Source organism: Leopardus geoffroyi, chromosome D3 (genome assembly GCF_018350155.1).
Source record: "Leopardus geoffroyi isolate Oge1 chromosome D3, O.geoffroyi_Oge1_pat1.0, whole genome shotgun sequence".
NCBI lineage: Eukaryota > Metazoa > Chordata > Mammalia > Carnivora > Felidae > Leopardus > Leopardus geoffroyi.
This window is the reverse complement of record NC_059339.1, coordinates 557,248-579,479: the sequence shown is the minus strand read 5'-3', so window position 1 is coordinate 579,479 and position 22,232 is coordinate 557,248. Positions and strand designations below refer to the sequence as shown.

Sequence of the window (22,232 nt, the reverse complement as noted above, 5' to 3'; positions counted from 1 at the left end):
TTTCCCGCAGTAAAACCAAACAAACTCGCTGGTTTCCTAGTTATACTAGGTTCTCTCTGCAAGGCTCCCTCATCTCTCCTAGCTCCTCGTGGCCTCAAGGCTGGGACTCCCAGAGGCGGGGCCCCCAAGGAGTAGACCCCCCCCCGCCCCCTGCGGGGTCACACACCCCTGTGCCCACACCCCTTCCCCCTCTCCCCCCCCCCGCCCTGTCACACACATCCGCGGCCCCATCACACACACACACACACACACACACACACACGCACCGTCCTCTCACACACGTGGCTCTCTCTCACACACACAAACACCCTGCAGCCCCGCTGCACACACCCTCGCCCCTCCCCCCGACCCGCAGCTCCCTCCCCCTCTCTCACACAGACACCCGCGGTCCCCCCTTTTGTCTCACACACACACACACACACACACCCGCGGCCCCGCCGCTGGCTCTGGCGCTCCCGTCGGGCTCCCGAAGGAGGCTCCACGCGGGCAGCGCAGGGCAAACGGGAGGCGCCGCGTGAACGCTCGCCGTCTGAAGGCAGGAATGACTAGCACGCCGGCCTTCCGCACCGGATCCGGGGAAAAGGTCTCAGCACCGTCGCGCACCACACCCCTTCCACTTGTTTCCGGAAGTTGATTTTGCCTGGCCGGGGCGGGACTTCCGTCCCGGCGCTGTCAGCCGGCCGGAAGCGGGCGCCGGAGGAATCGTGTCCCCCGCGGCGCGCCGTCCTCCCGCGAGCGCCTGCGCGGAGCCGGCGCGGGACGGGCGCGGGCATGGCGTTCCGACAGGCGCTGCAGCTGGCGGCCTGCGGCCTGGCCGGGGGCTCGGCCGCCGTGCTCTTCTCGGCCGTGGCGGTGGGAAAGCCCCGCGCGGGCGGGGACGCTGAGCCGCGCGTGGTCGAGGCGCCGGCGTGGGCGGGGTCCGCGCGCCCCGGACCGGGCGTCTGGGACTCCAACTGGGACAGGTGCGGGGCCCGCGGGTGGCGTCGGGCGCGTCGACGGTCGGGCGGTGGGGACCCTGCGGGCCGCCTGCCGTCCCGTTGGGTCTGAGACGGCTGGTTCCGCCGAGGCGCGGGCGAGACCGGCTCGCGTGCGGGCTTGTGTCCCGGATCTGGCCGCGAGGCCGGCTGTGGGGGCGGGCGGAGGCGCCCGCGGCCCCCGGAGCCTCGGCTGTGCCGCACGACCCCGCCGCCGAGCCGGGGCCGCCGAGGCTGCCTCGGGGGTCGTGTTGAGAGAGCACTGCGCTGCCTGCGCACCGGGGAGCCCGGGGCGGCGATGGTGGGCGGTGGACGGAGGGCTTAGATCTCCCTGTCTTCGTTTCCCTCCCTCGACTTCTGAACGCGCGGATTGGAGGATCCTTGCCTCCCAGCTGAGCGGAATGGGGACGAGGGGCCCAAAGGATGCTAGCCTGGCCCCTCAAGGGACCTGTGTGCGGGGAAGATGTGCGTCTTGGATACGCGCGTGAGCCATCGGCCACACGTGCTTATCGAGCGCTTGAGATGTGGCACCTGTGATCAGGAAACATTTTTTAGTGTTATTTGATGTTAGTGAATTTAAATTTAAAAATCAAAGCAGTGCAGGTTTTTTAATATAGGTTATGTGTTGCAGTGGTGGTATTGACACGTTGGATTAAATAAAGTAAACTTTTGAAATTTCACCTGTCCCGTTCTACTTTTTAAAGGTGGCTTTTTGGAAACTTACATTTGTTGCTGGTGTTCTGTTTCTATTGGACAGCACCGGTCTGGAGTCTGGGAGTGGCCACTGTGGGATGGTTTACGCAACCCCAGCTCCTCCTCTGTCGTTTATCTGAATGAGTGCACAGAACTGGTATTGACTAGCAGCCTAGTTGTATCAAGAGCTTCGCTGGTATTATCTTTTAGAACCTTTAATTAAAATAAAGACTTAGAATACATTTACAGGAAAATTGGAAAGATAATAAGCGTCCCTGTATACTGCACACCTGATTTCCTCTTTTACTGACATCTTACTTTAGTATGGTTTATGTGTCATAATAAGTGAACCAATATTTGCGTGTTAACTTTTTTTTTCTTTTTGCCATTGTACTTTTTTGCGGTTTCTTCAGTTTTCAGTTATTGTCTCTTCCAGGATCCCACGTGACAATTAGTCATGTCTCCTCAGGCTTCTCTTGACTGTGGCAGTTTCTCAGACTTTCCTTGTTCTGATGACTTTGACCATTTTGAGGATGGTTATCGGGAATTTTACAGAACGCCCCTCAAATGGGATTTGTCTGTTTTTCTCATGATTGGACCAGGGTCATATCCTTTTTTTTTAAACATCAGTACAACTTCTGAATTTCTTAGGGCTTTTTAAGGAAACAAGGTGGACTCTGACTCTGTTTGAAGCAGCACTGGACTCACTTTATTGGTTGAGGCTGACACACTGTATTTGTTCACCAAGTCTAGATTTATGAAGGGGGATGCTGTCTGTGCTGGAGAGTTCCAGGACCTCATCCAGTGAATTCTCCAGCCTCTTCCTGAAGAACCTCATCCAGTCTGGGCTTTCTGTGTCTGTGCCTGCCATGCCCAGGGGTCTTCTCTGGCTCAGCCCTAGGTTCTAACCCTAACCCTAACCCATGTGGCATCTTAGCCTATCTGTATTAGGGCACCCCAGGTTTGCTCTGCAGAACCCTTGAGTCGCCACCCCTCCCCCCAGACCTTGCGCTTTCACCACTGTCTCAGCTGAGTATGTTCTTTCCCTAGCTCTGCCCGTGACATAGACCTTTAGCTCTTACTAATTTCAGTTCTGGGAGCCACCAGACATGCTTGTCTTCATGACATTTGGTCATTTCTCAGCATCTTTCCTGCTGCTGTCCTCCCACTTTCCCATCAGCTCTTCCTCACCTTTCCAAGAGTGCCACCCAATCGACTTCATGATGCTGGGAACGTCTTCCTCCTCACTGTCCACCATGATCGCCACTATCCCATGTGCTGCTGAGCATTTCAAGTGTGCCTAGCGTGACTGGGGAAATGGGAGTTTTATTTTAACTTTCATTATCTTGATTGGAAGTAGCCACATGGCCAGGGGCTGTCATTCCTCTGTGTCAGCAAGTTCATACTGGCCTTCTTGTGGGCACTCCCCCAGCCCTCCCTCCGCTGCCCCTTCCTGTTACCTGGTTTCATTTTCTCCATGTCACTGACCACCTGGCTGTTACCAGTCTTCGCTAGAACGTAGGTAGCACGAGGGCTTCGCTTGTCTGCTTCATTCGCCGATCACCCCAAACAGGCCTGGTGCTTGGGTCTGTGCAGTAAATGAGATGTGCTCTGGCAGGAGGGACTCTCAGGGGCCAGTGGCAGAAGGCAGAGGACAACTGGCTTGTCCCTGTGCTTTCCTAAGACAGAAAGACTGGCTTGCCGGAAATCTCCAGACTGAGTTGTGAACAGGGGTCACAAAGATGACACCTCTCCTGTTTCTTTTTTTTTTTTTTAAATTTTTTTATGTTTATTTTTGACAGAGAGAGAGCGAGCGAGCATGTGTGGGGGAGGGGCAGAGAGAGGGAGACCCAGAATCTGAAACAGGCTCCAGGCTCTGAGCCGTCAGCACAGAGCCCGACGCGGGGCTCGAACTCACGGACAGTGAGATCATGACCTGAGCTGAAGTCGGATGCTCAACCGACTGAGCCACCCAGGCACCCCTCTCCTGTTTCAACATTAGGCGAGAACCGCTGTCCTTGGTGAACCTGCGGAAGAGGAACCTGGAATCTGGAGAAGAAGAACTGGCCTCCAGGCTGGACCACTACAAAGCCAAGGCCACGCGACACATCTTCCTCATCAGGCACTCCCAGTACCATGTGGATGCTTCCCAGGAAAAGGACCGCACGCTGACGCCCCTGGGTACGTGCTGGTCGCACCGGGCTCCATTGTACCTGTGTCAGGGGCCTGGCCAAGATTCAAGCACGGTCATTAACAGTGATCGTCAGCCCGACTGACACAAGACAGTCGTTGAAAACACCCTCGGCTTTAAAAAATTGATGGTGAGGCTTGCAAGCGATCAGATCTGAGGCATAGCAGAGGTGTTCTGTACCCTGGACGCCCTGTGGGTGCCTACTGCGCACCCCGTGTGCTTGACTCAGCCTGCTGCTGAAGACCCTGTGTCTGCACACGCAGGTCTGTTTAGAGTCGGCTTTGTGATAAACCGACGAGACCGGGTGACAGCCGCTCTAACTGGCCAGAAGTGCCGCGTGTTGCAGTTTCTGGCCGTCGTGAGCGGCACTGCCGGGCGTGCCTGTCCACCGTGTGCTGCATGCAAGCGTGTCTGTAGAAGAAACTCCAGGAGGAGAAGCGCACAGTGGTCTGCGCTGCACTTACCCATTTGTGCGCGTATTAAAAAATTCAGATGGCATAGAGGGTTCGGCAGTCTGTTCTCCAGCCTCCTGTGCTGGTCACTCTGAGGCCATCGGGTCTTTGTGTGTTGACATCTGTGATGATTGCACAGCTGGTGGATCGGTGGCACGTTGCGACTCCATCTTTGGGCAAAACTGAATAAAAGTGGCATGAGGGACCCAGAAATAGTAAACAGGACCCTACCTAGACTTCAGCGAGCCTCAACCTTGGTCATTGTTTTCAACATTTCTTCTGGATGGGGCTGAAGGTAACTGGATTATCTCATTGGTCTAACCTGCTGAGTGCCTGGCCCCCAGTTAGGCCCAGGCCCCAGGAGGGCCTGCCCATCTTGTCCCCCAACCCTCATGGTACTTGGGTGAGGACTGGGGTATTTGTAAACAGAAGAGGGGCTGCAGCAACATGGAATTCTCTGGTGTGTTTCACCTTCAAGGTCGTGAACAGGCTGAACTGACGGGGCTCCGACTTGCAAGCTTGGGCTTGAAGTTTAATAAAATTGTCCATTCGTCCATGACCCGTGCCATCGAAACCACTGATATCATCAGCAAACACCTGCCAGGTGAGTGCCCTGCCGCCCCAGGCCCCTTGGCAGCAGGACTGAGATGGGAGGGCTCTGGGCAGCCTCTCCCGAAGGGGTAACCTGAGTCCCTGCTTTTCCTGCAGGCGTCTCCAAAGTCAGCACAGACCTGCTGAGGGAAGGCGCCCCCATTGAGCCCGACCCACCCGTGTCCCACTGGAAGCCAGAGGCTGTGGTAAAACCCCCACTCCCCCGGGGAGCACCCCCTGCTCCACCCCCTCACTCTCTCCACACCCCTCGACCTGTGGCCTGCGTGCTGCCCCTATGCTTAAGATTCTCTACTCTGCCCCCAGCAGTATTACGAAGATGGGGCCCGGATCGAGGCCGCCTTCCGGAACTACATCCACCGGGCAGACGCCAAGCAGCAGGAGGACAGTTACGAGATCTTCATCTGCCATGCCAATGTCATCCGCTACATCGTGTGCCGGTGAGGAAACAGTACGGACGCAGCCGCTTGGCCTAGTGTAGGGCGGGCCGCCTGGCCAGCGGTGTTTCCTGGGTGAAACCCGCATGGCCACCTGCTTAGGGCTCTGTGTGCCCTGGACTCCTCGCACCGTACAGTCTATTTCCCCCCATCTTGGGAGACAGTGCAAACATTCTCTTTCCAGTTTATACTGTTTGTGTCTAGTACCCGCCAGTGGGTCCTGCCACAGCGGATCCTGTGGTGGCATTTGCCTGACGGTGCTTTCGTGTTTCCCTCATTCTGCATTTCTTCATTCAGATTCTTTTGTAAGAGCTCACTCTCACTCTGCATTGGTTTGTTTGTAGGATTATGGACTCACAGATCTTTAGTTGGCGCCGTGGGTCGTAACGCATCAGCACGTCGCTGCTCTGGCTGCCCCAGCATTGGCTGCTGGGCCTCACTTCCTGGCACTATAGTAGGTTCCGGAGCCCCCATGAGTGACGCCTGCCCTGAGGCGCAGCTGTGTGTCAGAGGGCTCTGGAGGTGGTTAGGCTGGCTGGCGCTTATGTATCTGCCCAAAGCTCACTTAGTGCAGAATGTGAAATAGCCGTAAGCCCAGCCAGCCCCCGGACCCACCAGAAAATGTGTGTCAGGCATTTGAGTAGCTGTGGGATTTCCCCTTCTCGTGAGATGACAAGTATGGCAGCAGCAGGACAGGACACAGCCCAGCCGGCTGGCTTGTGGTGCCGTCCAAACCTACGCCTAGGGTCTCTGCTGACCCTGCTTGACCCTCGGGCCTGTCGCCAGAGCTGGGGGGTGGGCGCGCGTACAGCCTCTGGTGAGAAGCTCAGAGCATCCGGGGCAGGGTGCACAGGGATGCCAGGCCACATAGAGGGCGACTTGAGACAGGGCTCCACACCCTCCAGCTAAAGTGCCCCCAGAAGGCGTAGTCTGGGAGCTCCTGTGTACAACACACCGTTTCCTCCGCGCCCTCCTGTCTGCTGCTCTTGGCATGCGTGGATCAGCCGTGTGTGAGCACCATGTTCTAACACGGCCTGGGGTAGGCTGACGTAGGCGGCCATTAGGAAGTGACCCTAATGCTGAAAACACAGAAGTAATCGTGGGTTTGGCGTAAAGGTGGCCCGTGTGACAAAGGGCTAGAAGAAACCAGAGCATCCCCGTCACGGTACATGAGGGCCCTGCAGAGCCTGGGGGAGACGTGAAGAAGACTCAAAAGCAGCACAAGCAGCACTAAGGTAGCTCTCCCTGAGGCTGTCGGCCGCAGGGTGAGCCGCCGGGATGGCGCTCGTCCACTGGGACATTCGGGGCTCAAAGGACGTCTGACGACTCAAAGGGAAGCCATTATGACACTGGGCTTTTCAGCAACTATCGCGCCTAAAAAGCATTTCTAAGAACAAGGAGACACTGCTCTAAGGATTGTGGGTTACACCACCCGGTTCCCGGCAGTGAGCGGGTCAGGAGTGGGTCTTCTGCACCGTCTGGCGCCCCCTGCCCCCTTCTGATTACACTGGAAAGAGATCAGCCACACTCACCTGTAGAAACCGTGTGTTTCTGACTCACCTGCACCTCTTGAGCTGGGTTGGTCCCCTGACTCGATGGGTTGGTGTCTGCCCAGCCCTTCCCTTTGAGGGTCCTGGCCCCGGCAAGGTCTGAGGGGTGACTGAGCCCCCTTTTCCAGCATGTTCTTTCTCTTCCAGGGCGCTGCAGTTCCCCCCAGAAGGCTGGCTCCGCCTCTCTCTCAACAATGGCAGCATCACCCACCTGGTGGTTCGGCCTGATGGCCGAGTGGCGCTCAGGGCCCTCGGGGACACGGGGTTCATGCCTCCGGACAAGATCTCCCGCTCCTGAGGGCTGCCCGGAGGAGCTGCTCTCCAGGTCCCCAGCCTGGTTCGCACAGGTGCCGCCACGGACACGGCTCCTTCCCCATCTTCCTTCCACAGGCTTTGCTGCGGTGATGCTGTTTCTCGGGGAGGAAGGTGAAAAAGCACGAATGTCTTTAGTATCTAAAATGTGGCGTTTCGGTCTGTACTTCGGCCCAGGATGGAAAAGGGAATCATCCTGAGCAGATCAGCCTGATTTCTGTCTTGGGGTTCTCTGCCCTGTCTGCCAGGACGGGGCCTCACTGACGCTGTCTGCGGGGACTACGGCCAGTTTGCCCAGGCGTCTCTGGTTGTGACCGCTGTTGGCCACGTGAGCCCCTCGAGGCTGTCGGCAAAGTCCATTAGGCACGAGGGGCTCCACGGAGGAGGGGCCGCCAGTGCTTCCATTCAGAACTTGTCATACATTCTTCTCATTTCTTAAAACTCTATCACTTAAATATTTGTCAATTAAAGATTCTATTCATCTGGGTTCTTGCTTTGGTAACCACTCAGTCTGGAGTCCTGCACCCGTGACCCCGCTGGGTCTGAACTCCCCTGTGTTGTTAGGCCTTTCCCGGCACCTCCGAGGAGCATGACGGGTGAGGGAGGGGACCGGAGAGCGACAGTGCAGCCAGGGTCCTGTTTCAGTAAAATACCAGACACTTTAGTCTGCCTCTGGCTGTTAATCCTTTACACTTACGGATGAAACCGTTTAGACGTGATGTGTCCATTCCAAGTATTCTGTTAACTTAGGAGAAACTTCCTGTGAGGTGGTTATGAACATTTTCTGCAATCTGTGCAACTAATTGGGACATCTGATCCATTTCTCTGTAACTTTGGAAATAACTGCAAAATAAAATTTTATTTTACTGGTTTTTCAAGGTGCTATTGTGAATGTTTTAAAGAAAACAGGAGCCCAGACTTGCCAGAATGCTGCAGCAGCGGTGGCAAGTGTTTTCCACGGTGATGTGTTTCCTGGGGTTGACGGCCTTGCTGGGCGTGTACCCACCAGGGGCCAAGGCCCAGACCCAAGATGCACCAGCCCCACGGCACTTTCTAGAAAGTTGCGACATGCCAGGGGCTGTGCCAGCTTCTCAGAGGATACAAGTGACAGGCAATACATCTGACCTCCGGTGTGCCTGACGCATGGGAACCCGAGTCTGAGCCCTGGACCCTCAGACCAGCCAGGACCTGAGGTGGAGGTAGCAGGCCCTTCCCCTCCTTCCTCAGGGAAGTTGGTGCTGCCGCCTCTCTCATCTTCAGACCTGCCTTTCCGGCAGCATTTCACTTGACCTTTGAGGTGCAGGGCAGCATTTTGGAAACGAAAAACAAGCCCACATCGCAGGGAGGCAGGTGAGGAGCAGGAGGTCGGTGCTAACATGGGGTCGGGGCTCACTGATGTCTGAGGGGACAGGGACTCTAGACTTCTGGGATGTCAGCAGCACTGTCCCAAGTTCGGCCCAAATGAGAGCTGTACCAGGAACCCACATCTGGGAACAAACAGCACTTGGTTCCTATGGTGGCCCGCTGCTTATTCCAAAATACTGTCTTCTGAGACCATCAAGAAAGGCACGGAGTGCATCTGTAAGCAAAGACAGTACTGGCGGGTTTTGTGCGCAGCTGCAACATGCGGGTGTAAGACAAGGAAAGTGCAGGCCCGGTGAGCACACCCAGCTGAGGACGAAAGGGCAGTGAGTGAGCGATGGCCTCCGAAGCCACACCCCGTCACAGCAGTAATCCCACAACCCACCATTTCCTCTCGAAGCTGTGAATGTTTCTGGGAGTATCTCCAATTATTCACGAGGATCCGTCTGTGGTCCTTGTCGGGGAAGGTCTTCAAAAAGACGTGACTGCCAGTCGACCTGTGAGCTGGCCCCACACACCCGGAAGCTCCTCACCCTCTTCCCTCCTTGGATATGGACTCCACTCACCTTCCCTGCCCACGGAGCCTTGAGATGGTGACGTGGGACCGAAACGTGTGTACAGCATGCGTGAGTGAACCGCTGAGGCTTCCACAGAAACTTCTGGAGGGTGGGTACAGGGATCTGTTTCATCCTCCCACCTGAGACAGGCCTCCTATAGAAGTTCTTTGGCTTGTTACACCTGGAGCGGCCGGCCTCTTTCTTGGTTTCTCTCTGCCCCCCCTACGGGGGCCAGTTACACATTTCTCCCGGAAACTCCCAAGAGGGTTGCAAACCAACACCTGCCACGTGTGGCGGGCACTCATTCTAGAACAGCCTGGCTCTGGTTTTCCCCCAGGCCACGATGGCGGGGGCTTTCCTGTGTCCCTCGTGTGTCAGCCGGTGCCACAGCACCACTGAGTGGTCCCCAACACCTCTTCTGAAAAACTTACACTCCATTTGTTAACATCACGAGACCGGTTTCATTTCCAAGGGCGATTATGAAATCTGTGCTAGCTTAACTCAAAGTTTTTCACAACCATGTTAGGAACAAAAAGGGCCAAAAAACAGCAAATTCACCACCATCAGATTAATGTACTGTTTCATCACAACACTGCTTAAGATTTTACTAAAAACGGTACTTGCCCAGACACCAGTGAGAGCAGTCTTTCTGAAAGCTTAGAATTATTACCACATGGTTTTAATAATAATTTCATTAAGTAGCTTAAAAAACAATGCAAAATCACCTTAAGACACACGATAATGCATTCATTGAGGCCAGGGCCACCTTCTATAAACAAATGAGGAAATAGTCAAAGACGACCTAAAACCTCAGAAAACAAGAACCACAGTCTGCAAAATTAGGACAGAAACACTTTTAATTTCCACCTGGATATTTACAACAACATACAGGACAGTACGGTAAGGTTTTATAGAAAACAGATTGCCACTGTGAATATGCTATCTGTATTCTAATTTCTTTTGAGAACAAAGATGCCTTTTATAAACGCCATTGGCTTTTAGAATAGAATGTATTTTTCTGTGTTTTATCCAGATTGTCACACCAGTGTTACACACTCTATGTAACAACCTTTAAAATTTTTAAATCTAAATCTAGATTCCAATATTCCTGACCTGTCTTTATTAACACATGAAAGAAATAAACTTTTTTTAAACACAAGTTCCCAATCAGAGTTTTCATAGAAAAAAAAAAAACCTCATGCCTACTTAGTATCTCTGTATATTCTCAAAAAAGCAAGTTTCAGGAAAATAAAAAATAATTTACAAAAGGCACTGAATTTAGCAAAAATTGGTAGAGCTTTGCATTTTGGAGAACACTGGACATGCTCACAGAGCACCAATAGCATGTGAGCGGTCACGTACACCCGAGAAAGGTCGGCCCTCTACGTGGGGCCGTGGGTTGGGTGTCAGTCATGGCAGTGGTTCTAAGGTGGCCCCCACGCTCCAGGCAGACCCCCCAAGAGGTCAGGGCCAAGGGGAAGCTGAAATAAATGCACTACGGTAACTGACCAGGACTCAGATAAACCTCTAGTTTCTGTACTAAAACACAACACTTTTACACAGGAAATCGGAAGGAAATGAATTCGAAAATATGCAATACATTTGAAAACCAGAGAACAACTTAAAGATCATTTTATTGGTATCACTCTGGCAACTAAACAAAGTAACTGCAAGTGCAGGTTTCTTAGGTCTGCTGCTGGCCTGTCCAGTGCTACGGACAGTTCCTAGGACTCCTACAGACTAGAGGATTTATTCCCAGAGAAAACCTAGTTTAATGTTTGTAATGACCCAAATTAGAAACATTGCTGCAAGTCTAAGACCTATTTAAGGTTCGTTTACTGCCGGACAGCCACCTTTATCAACTGGCCTAATCCACTGGGATCCACTGGCAAACAAAGATTTTTCTATCATGAACTAGAAAGTCCAAGACTCCTTCCCAGAAAAGGAAGACGACACAAAATTCATCTGTTCTAAGAACGGAACTGAAGTGAATGAAGCTATTCGAGGGGCGCCACCGCCGATCTGGCTGCCCCAACTCTGGCACCCACAACCTGCGTCCGCCTGGGACGGTGAGCTCGAGTCTGCGTCGGTACAAGTGACAATTCTCAGAAAATCTGTATCCGAGTTTGCTTTCATCAAGTTCTCCCAAAACACCAGAGAACGAAATTTTATAAAAAAAAAATGTGCATTTTCTAAAATTCTTTTAACTCTCAAAATGAGAATAAATTAATCAGAATATATTCTTTTTGGTAGAATTTTAGCAATAAACACGTTACCCTTCTTTCTTTACAAACACAGAATAAAAGACGCCCAGCAGCCGGCACCAGCCCTACAAGGCCGTGAGCTGGGCCAGGCGCGCCATCCTGCGGAGGCGGCCCCCGCCTGCGGGGCTATAGCGCCCAGGGCTGCCCAGGCCCGGGGAGTGGGGTGTGGGGCCGGGCTTCCCAGGGCTTCTCCCTGGGCTGCAGCTGTGGGGGCCGCCAAGATCCGGCTGCCGACACTCCAGCCTCCCTTTCAGCGCGGGGCTCGGCCAACTGAGGAAACCAAGAAAGGTCTGTCAGCATGGATGGTGACGTGGGCCCCGCGCCCCAGCCCTGCGAGGCCTGTGGATTCACAGCACACAAGCTCTTCCACACGAGTCCCGTGTGGCCCTGAACAAGAGCCCCGGCTGCTTCCATCCTCTGCCCCGACCTTGTTGGCAGCACCCGGTCCCCTTTCTCCCTAACTGCAGACCCCTTGTCTGTGCAGGCAGCCACATGTCAGCGTGGCCGACCCATCTGCCAGTGTCCCAGATAAGCCACTGCGTGCACACACGCGACTCAGAACCAGACCGTTCTGGAAGGCGGCCACCAACAGCCCCCATATAAGAGACCGGTGACCCTGCAGGCCCACTGACCTCTGTCTGTCTGAGGGGGAGAAGCATAGGACGGCGCTCTTCCACCTGTGGACAGCCGGGTACCGCTGTGGGTCCACATCCGTACCCTCCAGAGCGGCCAACACGTCCCGATCCAGTTTGGACGGCTCCTCTCTGCCAGGCAGAAAAAAAAGGAAAGAAAAAACAAAAATACCCATAGTTAGAAACACAGACTTCCAACACCATGATGTTCTGAACTCGAGGGCTGGGCACAGGAACAGAGCAGCAGGACGGAAGCCGGGCAGCTGGTCTGTTGCTGCCACTGCAGGGCTCGGCTGTCAGAGCTGCGGTGAGGGCTGTGGAGGACAAAAGCCACAGTGGCAGAGAGGACACACCATCCCACTGAAAATGCAATTCTGAGCATTGCCACCTCCGAAGGTCACCACCAGAAGGCTGAGACTCCCTGGGATGCTCTTCCTAAAACGCACCGAGCTCTCAGCGCAGCTTCCCCAGCAGTACAGCAAGACGGGAGGCTGAGCTGGAAAGGAAAACGCATCTCCCGCCAACTTGGAGGGTCACAAAAAGCACCAAGAGCTACAAACTCATCAAAGACATAGGAGCCAGGAGTGCACGTCCAACCAGGTTGCGGGCAGAAAAAAGCTTCAGGAGAATCACGATGGCGCCATGTGCTCCCACATCCACCCCACAGCCTCCCACGTCCACCCCCACCTCCACGACCTCCCACGTCCACCCCTACCCCCACGTGCTCCCACGTGCTCCCACGTCTACCCCCGCAGCCTCCCACATGCTCCCACGTCTACCCCTCATAGCCTCCCACCATGTTCCCACGTCCACCCCATGGTCTCCCACGTCCATCCCCACCCCCATGACCTCCCACATGCTCCCAGGTCCACCCCTACCCCCACGTGCTCCCACGTCGACCCCCACAGCCTCCCACGTCCACCCCCCAGCTTCCCACGGCCTCCCACCATGTTCCCACATCCACCCCCACCCCCATGACCTCCCACATGCTCCCACGTCCACCCCTGCAGCTTCCCACGTGCTCCCACGTCCACCCCCATCCCCATGAACTCCCACGTGCGCCCACGTCTACCCCCACGGCCTCCTGCCATGTTCCCATGTCTACTCCCACAGCCTCCCATGTCCACCCCCACACCCATGACTTCCCACATGCTCCCAGGTCCGCCCCTACCCCCATGACCTCCCATGTCCACCCCCGCAGCCTCCCACATGCTCCCGCGTCTACCCTCACCGCCTCCCGCCATGTTCCCACATCCACCCCCACCCCCATGACCTCCCATGTGCTCCCACGTCTACCCCCATGGCCTCCTGCCACGTTCCATTCCCATGTCTACTCCCGCAGCCTCCCACACGCACACAACCCACTCATACCCAAAAAGGAAGAGCCTCTGGATGGGTTCCTTCCTAGCTGGGACCCCTGAGGGCTCTGGGGATGGGGAACTGTAGCTCTGCTGTGCCTCGTGCCCAGGAGCGTCAAGACCCAGGCGTATCTTAGCAATTCTGGCTGACACTTCATTTTCTGTCCTCATTTGCTCATTTGTAAGAGCATCAGCAGCAGACGGCTCTAACAAGTCCCTCTCCACCGCATCCATTCTTGATGTCGGGCTCCGTCTGTCTGCAGTTTTCATATTTTTATTTGGGGTCTTAGAAAAGTTACTTCCTAGATCTTGCAAATTTAGTTTATCAAACTCAACAGTCAGGCCCGGCACCGGTGAGAGAAGGGCTTCCTCCCCACGCGGGGCTTCTGGCCGCCTCCTCCCCAGAGTCTGGCCTCCGCTTAGGGGGCTACAAAATCCATTCTTGCTGCTGTGGGCACTGGTCAGGGTGGAGGCTTCTATGAGTTCGGTCTCCTGCTCCAAGGGAAGGATGTCACACTCCAAGTCCCCAAAAGTGCCAAGTGTGGGCCGGGTGTTATTCCGAGCTGTGTTCTGCCGATTTTTAATCTCCTCCAAGCTCAATTCGTCATCTTCGTCCAGAAAAGCCCTCACGGAGATGGAATTGCTGCACTTCCGGCGGCCTGCAAGGGAGAGGAGCAGTTGTGCAGAGGCGCGGGTGACGCAGTCTGCGACACGTCAGGCAGCACGGCTGCAAATCCCCGGGACCAGCCAGAAACCAGCCTCTTGCCGAGGCCGCCTCCTCAGCCCCTGACAGATGTGAACTCCCTGGGAAAAGCCAAACAGAAAGCACAGCCTCCAGGCCCAGCACCCTGCCCTCAAAAGCAGGAAAAGGAGAAGGAAGTCAAGGGCAGGCACATGCGGTCATGACGGTGGCTGGCACCTCCCATGACTCGCCAGGACATAAGGGGCAGGCGGAGCAGCAGGCATCTGCTCGTTCACGTGGACATGCTTCCTGGTCCGCGGCCACTGGACAGGGTCCGCGTCCTGAGAACCTACATGTGCCTGCGCGTCCTTACCAGAGACAGAGGCGTCCTGATGGCTGGCTTCGTTTTCTCCCGACTCTTGGGCATCGTTGCGCACTTCCTGGGGAGCAAGATATTCTTCTAGTTTTTGCAGACCCTCCTGGGAAGACAAGTCAACAAAGCAGCCCAGAAAGTCCCAGTACTCGACCCAGGGATACCCCAGCTCATGAGCCAGCTCCCTGCAGGAAGAGATACCATCCATCAGTTAGAAAACCAGTCGGAAAAAACGCTCACAGAACCAACTATACAGAAAAGAGCCACTTTGTGCTAAAGTGTCCAAGTAATGCCTGTACTTCTGGTTATGATTTTTACTTTATCCTAAATTTGGGGCTAAGATAGCAGTTTTTATTTTCTAAAGCAGGCCAGGACTGAGAGCGGTTTCACTCATGAACTGTTACACTGAATGCATTAAAGTCACGGCAAGGAGGCCTTGACCACCCCACTCGCACCACAAACGACTCTGGTTTTGGCTGAGCACATAAATAAACGTTTGGAAGTTCTTTTGAGGTTCAAGTTGTCAACCTGAAACTAGGCACGTTATATATGTGTGTACACACACACACACACACACACACACACACACACACACATATACGTACATATACATACAGGGAGGCGGGGGGGGGCACATATTTTGAGAAAAGGCTCTGAAACAACTCAGTGTAGCCTTATTTGATGATGCTGTATTCAGCATCTTGATGGTGGGAAAAATGCTTTTCTGGGACTTCTTACTAGTAGTTTCAAGCCACACCTTCTTGTGTTTTATTTCCTCCTTTACTGCCAAGAGGGCACCCTCTGCATGACACGTCACACAAAACACCGTGAACCCAGGCACGCTACCCATCAATCTTGCCGGGAGAGTGGCCGCCATGGCGGGATCACTCCTCAGTAAAGAGGCTTTATGTCCCCCCAGTGAACGCTTCCCAGGAATGACATTTTGAAGGCTGTTAACTGGTTTCAACACAGACACACGCAGCGGATGAAAGGACACTGCTACTCAGCTCCGTGTTGCTTCATACTGCGCTGGCAAGTACCTTCCCACTCTCTCTACGCCTCTTTCTGGATCCGTCTTCCTGACACTGTGAAAGAAGCCCGCTTTCTCTCGAGGTGGGGTCTTCCAGAGCCTGCGGAAGTCTTCTGCCTGAGGAGAAACCGGATGGCGCAGTGCTCACCCAAGTCACAGGTGAACGAACAGAACCAGCGAGCACCTCCCAGCGCCCCTCCTCCCTCCCCCTCTGGTCTGGCAGCCAGAACTCAGGGCGGCACTCACACAGAGGCAAGGCTCCGTGGGGGCGTGGTCCTGCTCCCTTCCAGGGGCCCAGGCTGGGCTGGGAGGGTCGGAGCTTCCCGCGGGGACCCCGAGGCCAACACTGGAGAGCTGCCACCCTCAAGCCACTTTCCCATCACATAAGAGTAAATGCATGTTTATGTTTTCAGGTCACTCTTAACTAGAGTCTTCTTTTACACAAATGAATCTAATCTTAACTAATAACACCTGTTTTTGGAGACACTTCTGTAACTGCACATAACTATTTAAAATTATTATTATTTTTGGAACGCCTGGGTGGCTCTCAGTTAAGCATCCAACTCTTGGTTTTGGCTCAGCTCATGATCTCATGGCTCCTGGGTCTGAGCCCCACGTCGGGCTCTGCACTGACAGTGTGGAGCCTGCTTGGGATTGTCTCTCCCTCTCTCTCTATTCCTTCCCTGCTCACGTGCACTTTCTCCCTCAAAAGAAATAGACTTTAAAAAATAAATGAAATGATTTATCTTTACATTTCGTTAAGATGGTAGGTCTCGGGGCGCCTGGGTGGCGCAGTCGGTTAAGCGTCCGACTTCAGCCAGGTCACGATCTCGCGGTCCATGAGTTCGAGCCCCGCGTCAGGCTCTGGGCTGATGGCCCAGAGCCTGGAGCCTGTTTCCGATTCTGTGTCTCCCTCTCTCTCTGCCCCTCCCCGTTCATGCTCTGTCTCTCTCTGTCCCAAAAATAAATAAACGTTGAAAAAAAAAAAAATTAAAAAAAAAAAAAAAAAAAAAAAAAAGATGGTAGGTCTCATGTCAAGTGATTTTTGTTTTTTTTTCAGATTTGATTTTTAAGTAGGGGTATGTGGGTGGTTTAGTCTGTTAACCTGACTTCAGCTCGGGTCACAATCTCGCATTTCATGGGTTCAAGCCCTGCACTGAGCTTTGTGCTGACAGCTTAGAGTCTGGAGCCTGCTTCGGATTCTGTGTCTCCCTCTCTCTCAAAAATAAACATTAAAAAAAAAAAAAAAAAGATTTTATTTTTAAGTAATCTCCACACTCAATGTTGCCAATGTTGGGCTTGAACTCATAACCCTGAGATCAAGAGTCTCATGCTCCACCCATCAAGCCAGCCAGGTGCCCCTTTATTTAAAAAAATAAATAAATAAATAAATTTAAGTTTATTTATTTATTTTGAGAGAGAATAAGCAAGGGAGGAACAGAGAGAGAGGAAGAGAGACAGAATCCCAAGCAGGCTCTGCACTGTCGGCAAGGAGCCCAATGTGGGGCTTGAATTCACAACCCTGAGATCAAGACCTAAGCTGAGATCAAGAAGAGGTGGACGTTTAACCGACCAAGCCAGCCAGGCGCCCCTTTAAAATTATTTTTAACGAGAGGAAAATGACACACAGTGTATGAAATACCTCGGCCCAGAAGGTGAACTGCACAGTCTGCAAATGCAAGTTTCCTAGTGACAATACAAATCCAGGAATATGGGAATAGACAGCCGGGCTAGACCAGCATGTACTGTGAGAAGGGCCACTGACACGGACCGGAGCACCAGGTGATGACAGCATGGAGGGTCAGCCCAAGTAAACTTCGCTCACGTATGGGCTCATCACCGCATCCGCTCTGGCTAGCGAGTGAGGAACAGGGTTAAGACACGTTCTGGTTTCTCCAGCAGATGTTCTCAAGCCTTGTCACCAACTGACTACGATTCCATAAGTCCTGGTCTCAACACCAAACACAAAGCAAGAGCTGGAACACCCGGCACTTCTGGCAGGGATGGCCAGGAGCTGGTTCCAGAAGCTTCCACAGCAGCTCACCTTGGATGGGCTGAGGGGCCCTGCAAAGGCTCGCAGGGTCAGAACAGGGTCTCTGGGGCCGCCTCCACCATGGCTGACGTGAGAGGTCTCGGTCATCTGGTCTGAAGACCACAACTCCCCGATCACCGGAGACGACGTGTCCTCAGCTCTCAGGAGTGGCACGTAGTAGTGGCCTGGGAGGAGGAGACACCGGCTAAAGGCATCTGCTTGGGCAGGTCCTCACCTCAATGCCATGTCAGGCAGCCTGAGAAACACCAGGGTTTTGCAAGCTGTTCAGTGATAAAAAGGCTGCAAAAGCTCTAAAAGGTGCAAAAGCTCTGGAGCCAAAAGACCTGGGGAAGCGGCCAGTTTTTGCCAGACTCAATCAGCCACACATTGTTCCTCTGCCAGGAAAATAAGGGGAAGGAAGGAAGGGCAGCAGCAGACTTCCTCACCCCCAGGTACTAAAAGGACTGGGCCTGTGTGAACAACATTAGCATAATGGGAGTCTGAGAATTGTTAAAAAGAGAAAGTTCGATTTTAACTCTCTTTTTTAATAAATTTTTTTTAAGTTTATTTATTTTTGAGAGAGAAACATGCAAGTGGGGGAGGGGCAGAGAGAGAGAGGGAGACACAGAATCCGAAGCAGGCTCCAGGCTCTGAGCCGTCAGCACAGAGTCCAATGCGGGGCTCGAACCCATGAACCACAAGATCATGACCTGAGCTGAAGTTGAACACTCAACTGACTGAGACACCCAGGCGCCCCTACGATACAATCTTCTATCATCGAACACACAACTCCGAACAGACCCGGCATCATGCGACACTCTCATGTGAAATGCGGAAAGAACGATGGTGGACTGTGATGATGTCACCTGGGACAGTGTAGCAGGAAGGGGTCCAGACGCCACGTACAGAAGGATAGCTGTGGCTGTGGTGTGCCAATAAAGCTTTATCTGCAAAGGAGGTGGCAGGCCAGGCAGGCATCTGCTGACCTGTATTTTAAACGGATCTAACAGAAACTAAGAGAGTAGGAAAGACGGGAAATGGAGCCACCAGACTTCCAGCTGAAAAGAAAGGAAAGGCACCTGTGCCTCCACCTTCAGAACACACTGGAAACAGCCCAGAGGAAGCCGCCGGCAACAACCCCTTTCTGAAACCGGCCATTTTCACGCTTCTAAAGCTCTTCACCGGGGCGCCTGGGTGGCGCAGTCGGTTAAGCGTCCGACTTCAGCCAGGTCACGATCTCGCGGTCCGTGAGTTCGAGCCCCGCGTCGGGCTCTGGGCTGATGGCTCAGAGCCTGGAGCCTGTTTCCGATTCTGTGTCTCCCTCTCTCTCTGCCCCTCCCCCGTTCATGCTCTGTCTCATGCTCTGTCTCTCCCTGTCCCAAAAATAAATAAACGTTGAAAAAAAAAAATTAAAAAAAAATAAATAAAAAATAAAAAATAAAGCTCTTCACCATAAAAGGCAGGCCCAGAAGGCGAGGAAGAGCCCCCACAGCCCTGATCAGGAAGGGCTGCCCCCATGGGTCACGCAAATTCAAGCATCAGCCTAGAACGCCGAGGGCCGGGCCAGGGCGGGAGCGGGGCTGCCTCTGGGAGCCAGGTGAGGACAGCCCTAGCTGTAGCTACAGGAGCGGCAGGGCCGGGTGCAGCAGGCGGCACAGGAAAGGGCTGATGGGGAGCCACTGACACCCCAGACCCAAGTGCTCCAGGAAGGGCCCCTCCCACTCTCTGCTCTGCCAACTTGCAGGCCGTGCCCAGGTAGCAGGGACCAGAGAGGGTCCTGCTGCACGAGACACAGGCAGGGATGACGGGATGAAGCCACGAGCAATGGTCAAAGGACAGACAACCCGCGTCTCTCGGAAAAGCTCAGGCTTCAAAGGAGGGATGACAGGACAACAAGATGGCATTGAGCTGGGGGTTCAGGAAGCAGAAGACGACCCTCAGGCTGTCACCCTGAGAGAGGATCCACTCCCCACGACGCCAGGCCAGGGTCCCCCTTACCCTTTAAGTACTCTCTGATCCGCTCCTTCAGCTCCACAGACTTATTTTTGCTTCTTTCACAAATGACCTATTTTAAAAAGACACAGTATGTGAACACCGTAAATCTTAATTTGTCACATTTTATCATTAAAATAATTTTATAAAAGCAAGTTTTAAGGTTAACAAAAAAAGGATAGTGTCCTAATGGTAAATATTTCATCAAACTCACAACCAAAAAACCCACGTTGAACAGTACAATTTTCTCCCAAAACGTTCTGTAAAAGCTAAAGGGGTCAGGACAAGAAAAACAAACCCTGGGAGTGAACGGATTTTCTTTCTTCGTGTTACCCTACACTTTCTAGTTTTCCTCAAGGAAAGGCATGTTCAGTTAGGCAAACGCAGGCAGAGACACTTGTAACTTTTAGTTCTATGAGCTCCAATGCCTGGGGGCCTGTTTGTTGCTCTTGTTTGGATGGGTTTAAAACAGTTCCTATTTAACGAGAATACGGTGTTTTATTCTTGCTACTCTAGGAATCAACTTTCTTCCTTAAAGAATTGCAGGATGTTCCAAGAACATTTTTACTAGAAATAATAAAAAACCACAATAACCTTAAAATAAGGAAGGAACTACAAAATTACCATCTCCTGCCAGCCTGTGAAAAAAACAAACTAAACTCTACTCTGTAAGTAGTGCAACTATTTTTTAAAATGTGTAACTGATTGTGAGGAAAGGCAAATGCTTTTTTTTGTTTTTTTTTTTTTACTGTTTATTTTTTATTCTTGAGACAGAGCATGAACAGGGGAGGGGCAGAGAGAGAGAGGGAGACACAGAATCCAAAGCAGGCTCCAGGCTCCGAGCTGTCAGCACAGAGCCCGATGCGGGACTCAAACCCACGAACTGTGAGATCATGACCTGAGCCGAGGTCGGATGCTCAACCAACTGAGCCACCCAGGCGCCCCGAAAGGCAAATGCTTTAAAAAATACCAGTTACTGGGGCGCCTGAGTGGCTCAGTCCATGAAGTGTCCAACTTCGGGTCAGGTCACAATCTCACGGTTCGTGGGTTCAAGTCCCATGTCGGGCTCTGTGTTGACAGCTCAGAGCCTGGAGCCTGCTTGATATTCTGTGTCTCCCTCTCTCTCTGCCCCTCCCACACTCATGTTCTGTCTCTGTCTCTCTCTTTCTCAAAAATAAACAAGCATTAAAAAAATTTTTTTTAATTTAAAAAGAATAGCAGTTACCAAAGACCATCTTATATTGAATAAATATACATACCTATGCACACAAACAGTTGAGTCAGACATACATGTGAAAAATAATAGTAATTTTCTGAGTTATAGAATGAAAAATTTTTTGTTCACATGTATTCTAGTTTCTATAGAAAATGGGCACTATCTTCGTAACCATAGCAACTACACAGGTGGCATTTGCTACCAGATTAAGATCCTTACAGATTCCATCTCAAGGGCTGGCGGACCCAGGTCAGCTTGCCAACAGCTCCGATGCTCAGCACAAATCACCCTTCTTTCAGTTTCCGTCAGGTCCACCTCCCTCCCCACCTCACTTCTGCCCTCTCTAAGGCACATTTTGCTCAACGGCCAATATCAATCCTAACAAGGCTTGTATAGGTCAGGTGAGAATATCTGGGAGGGGCTTAGGACAGCGGCTGGTACATCATGAGCTAAACACGTCAGCTTCCAGTACCACCATCCTCATCACTGCCATCACCAACCTCACCACCATCATCACTGCCATCACCATTACCAGCACCACTAGCACCATCATCCCCGGCCTTATCATCATCACCGCCACCATCTCCCGCGTCATCACCACCATCACCACCATCATCATCATCACTGTCATCCCCATCTCCATTATCACCATCACCACCAGCACCAACATCACCATCATCCCCACCATCACCACCATTTCCCTCATTATCACCACCTCTCCACTGTCATCCTCACCACCTTCTCATTACCATCAGCAACATCATCATCACCCAAACGACCAACACCATCACCTCCTCTGTTCTCCAGTTCCCTGGTCAACTGAGGTACGCACAGAGGAAACTTGATTAAAGCCAGGAGCTATGCCTGTTACTCAGTCATCATGGTTCTAAGATGTGCCTGTGACGCAAACATGTTCAAACAGTTACTGTGACTTCACAGTGACTCTAACTTTGTGTATTTTCATATCTAGTACTATACAGTAACAGCAATTTAGTAGATACTTACAGACGCATCTGGATGGTTCAGTTGGTTAAGTGTCCAACTCTTGGTTTCGGCTCAGATCATGATCTCACGGTTTGTGAGATGGAACCCCACATCGGGCTCTGGGCAGACAGTGCGGAACCTGCTTGGGATTCCCTCACTCTCTGACCCTCCCCGACTCATGTGCATGTGCACACACATGCAGATGCTCTCTCAAAAACGTAAATAAATAAACTTAAAACCAAAAATAAATACTTACATCTTCAGGAGTTTTATCATATTTATTCCTTGGGTTTTTTACAATCAAAGGGTGTGAAGAAAGCACATTGACCACGTCTGCATTCCCAAACTTACAAGCAAAATGCAATGGTGTGTCATAGCCCTGTGAGAGGTGCAGAGGAAGAATATTTATTTATGTTTGTCTCATAAAGTTGCTTTAAGATAAAAATAGGTATTTAGCAGAACAAAAAACGCTCAAAAACAAAAGACCATAGAAAGGCATTGTTTTTATAACTGAGAAATAATTGGCGTGTTA

At 52.5% G+C, this 22,232-nt stretch overlaps 2 protein-coding genes across 5 annotated transcripts in view; one reads left to right on the top strand and one right to left on the bottom strand.

Annotated features, from left to right (window-relative positions):
* Nucleotides 1-677: 677 nt before the first annotated feature.
* Nucleotides 678-8,090, top strand: PGAM5 (PGAM family member 5, mitochondrial serine/threonine protein phosphatase). 3 transcript variants are annotated; one of them, XM_045457816.1, is made up of 6 exons: nucleotides 678-962; nucleotides 3,670-3,848; nucleotides 4,789-4,914; nucleotides 5,019-5,107; nucleotides 5,226-5,359; nucleotides 7,054-8,090. In XM_045457816.1, exons 1-6 carry the CDS (start codon nucleotides 772-774, stop codon nucleotides 7,202-7,204), a joined length of 870 nt encoding a protein of 289 aa, XP_045313772.1. In that variant the 5' UTR covers nucleotides 678-771; the 3' UTR covers nucleotides 7,205-8,090. The 3 variants fall into 3 exon arrangements, with proteins under 3 accessions (XP_045313772.1, XP_045313773.1, XP_045313774.1); XM_045457817.1 differs by having other exon boundaries at nucleotides 691-962; nucleotides 5,229-5,359; XM_045457818.1 differs by lacking the exon at nucleotides 7,054-8,090 and adding an exon at nucleotides 5,701-6,747 and having other exon boundaries at nucleotides 732-962.
* A 1,886-nt stretch (nucleotides 8,091-9,976) lies between these two features.
* ANKLE2 (ankyrin repeat and LEM domain containing 2) overlaps nucleotides 9,977-22,232 on the bottom strand; it is a 28,426-nt gene continuing 16,170 nt past the window's right edge. For both annotated transcript variants that reach the window (XM_045457800.1, XM_045457799.1), the window contains exons 6-13: nucleotides 21,957-22,079; nucleotides 19,507-19,573; nucleotides 17,521-17,693; nucleotides 15,487-15,593; nucleotides 14,447-14,631; nucleotides 13,405-14,050; nucleotides 12,034-12,165; nucleotides 9,977-11,671 (exon numbers count right to left, since the gene is read on the bottom strand). In XM_045457800.1, the coding sequence (XP_045313756.1) occupies nucleotides 11,467-11,671; nucleotides 12,034-12,165; nucleotides 13,405-14,050; nucleotides 14,447-14,631; nucleotides 15,487-15,593; nucleotides 17,521-17,693; nucleotides 19,507-19,573; nucleotides 21,957-22,079 (1,638 nt within the window). In that variant the 3' untranslated portion in view covers nucleotides 9,977-11,466. The remainder of the gene's footprint in view (nucleotides 11,672-12,033; nucleotides 12,166-13,404; nucleotides 14,051-14,446; nucleotides 14,632-15,486; nucleotides 15,594-17,520; nucleotides 17,694-19,506; nucleotides 19,574-21,956; nucleotides 22,080-22,232) is intronic.

Coding starts and splice junctions, on each gene's coding strand:
- PGAM5 (XM_045457816.1), top strand. CDS start 772: ATGGCGTTCCGACAGGCGCTGCAGCTGGCGGCCTGCGGCCTGGCCGGG. Junction 4,915..5,018: donor CATCAGCAAACACCTGCCAG/GTGAGTGCCCTG, acceptor CTTTTCCTGCAG/GCGTCTCCAAAGTCAGCACA. Junction 5,108..5,225: donor ACTGGAAGCCAGAGGCTGTG/GTAAAACCCCCA, acceptor CTCTGCCCCCAG/CAGTATTACGAAGATGGGGC.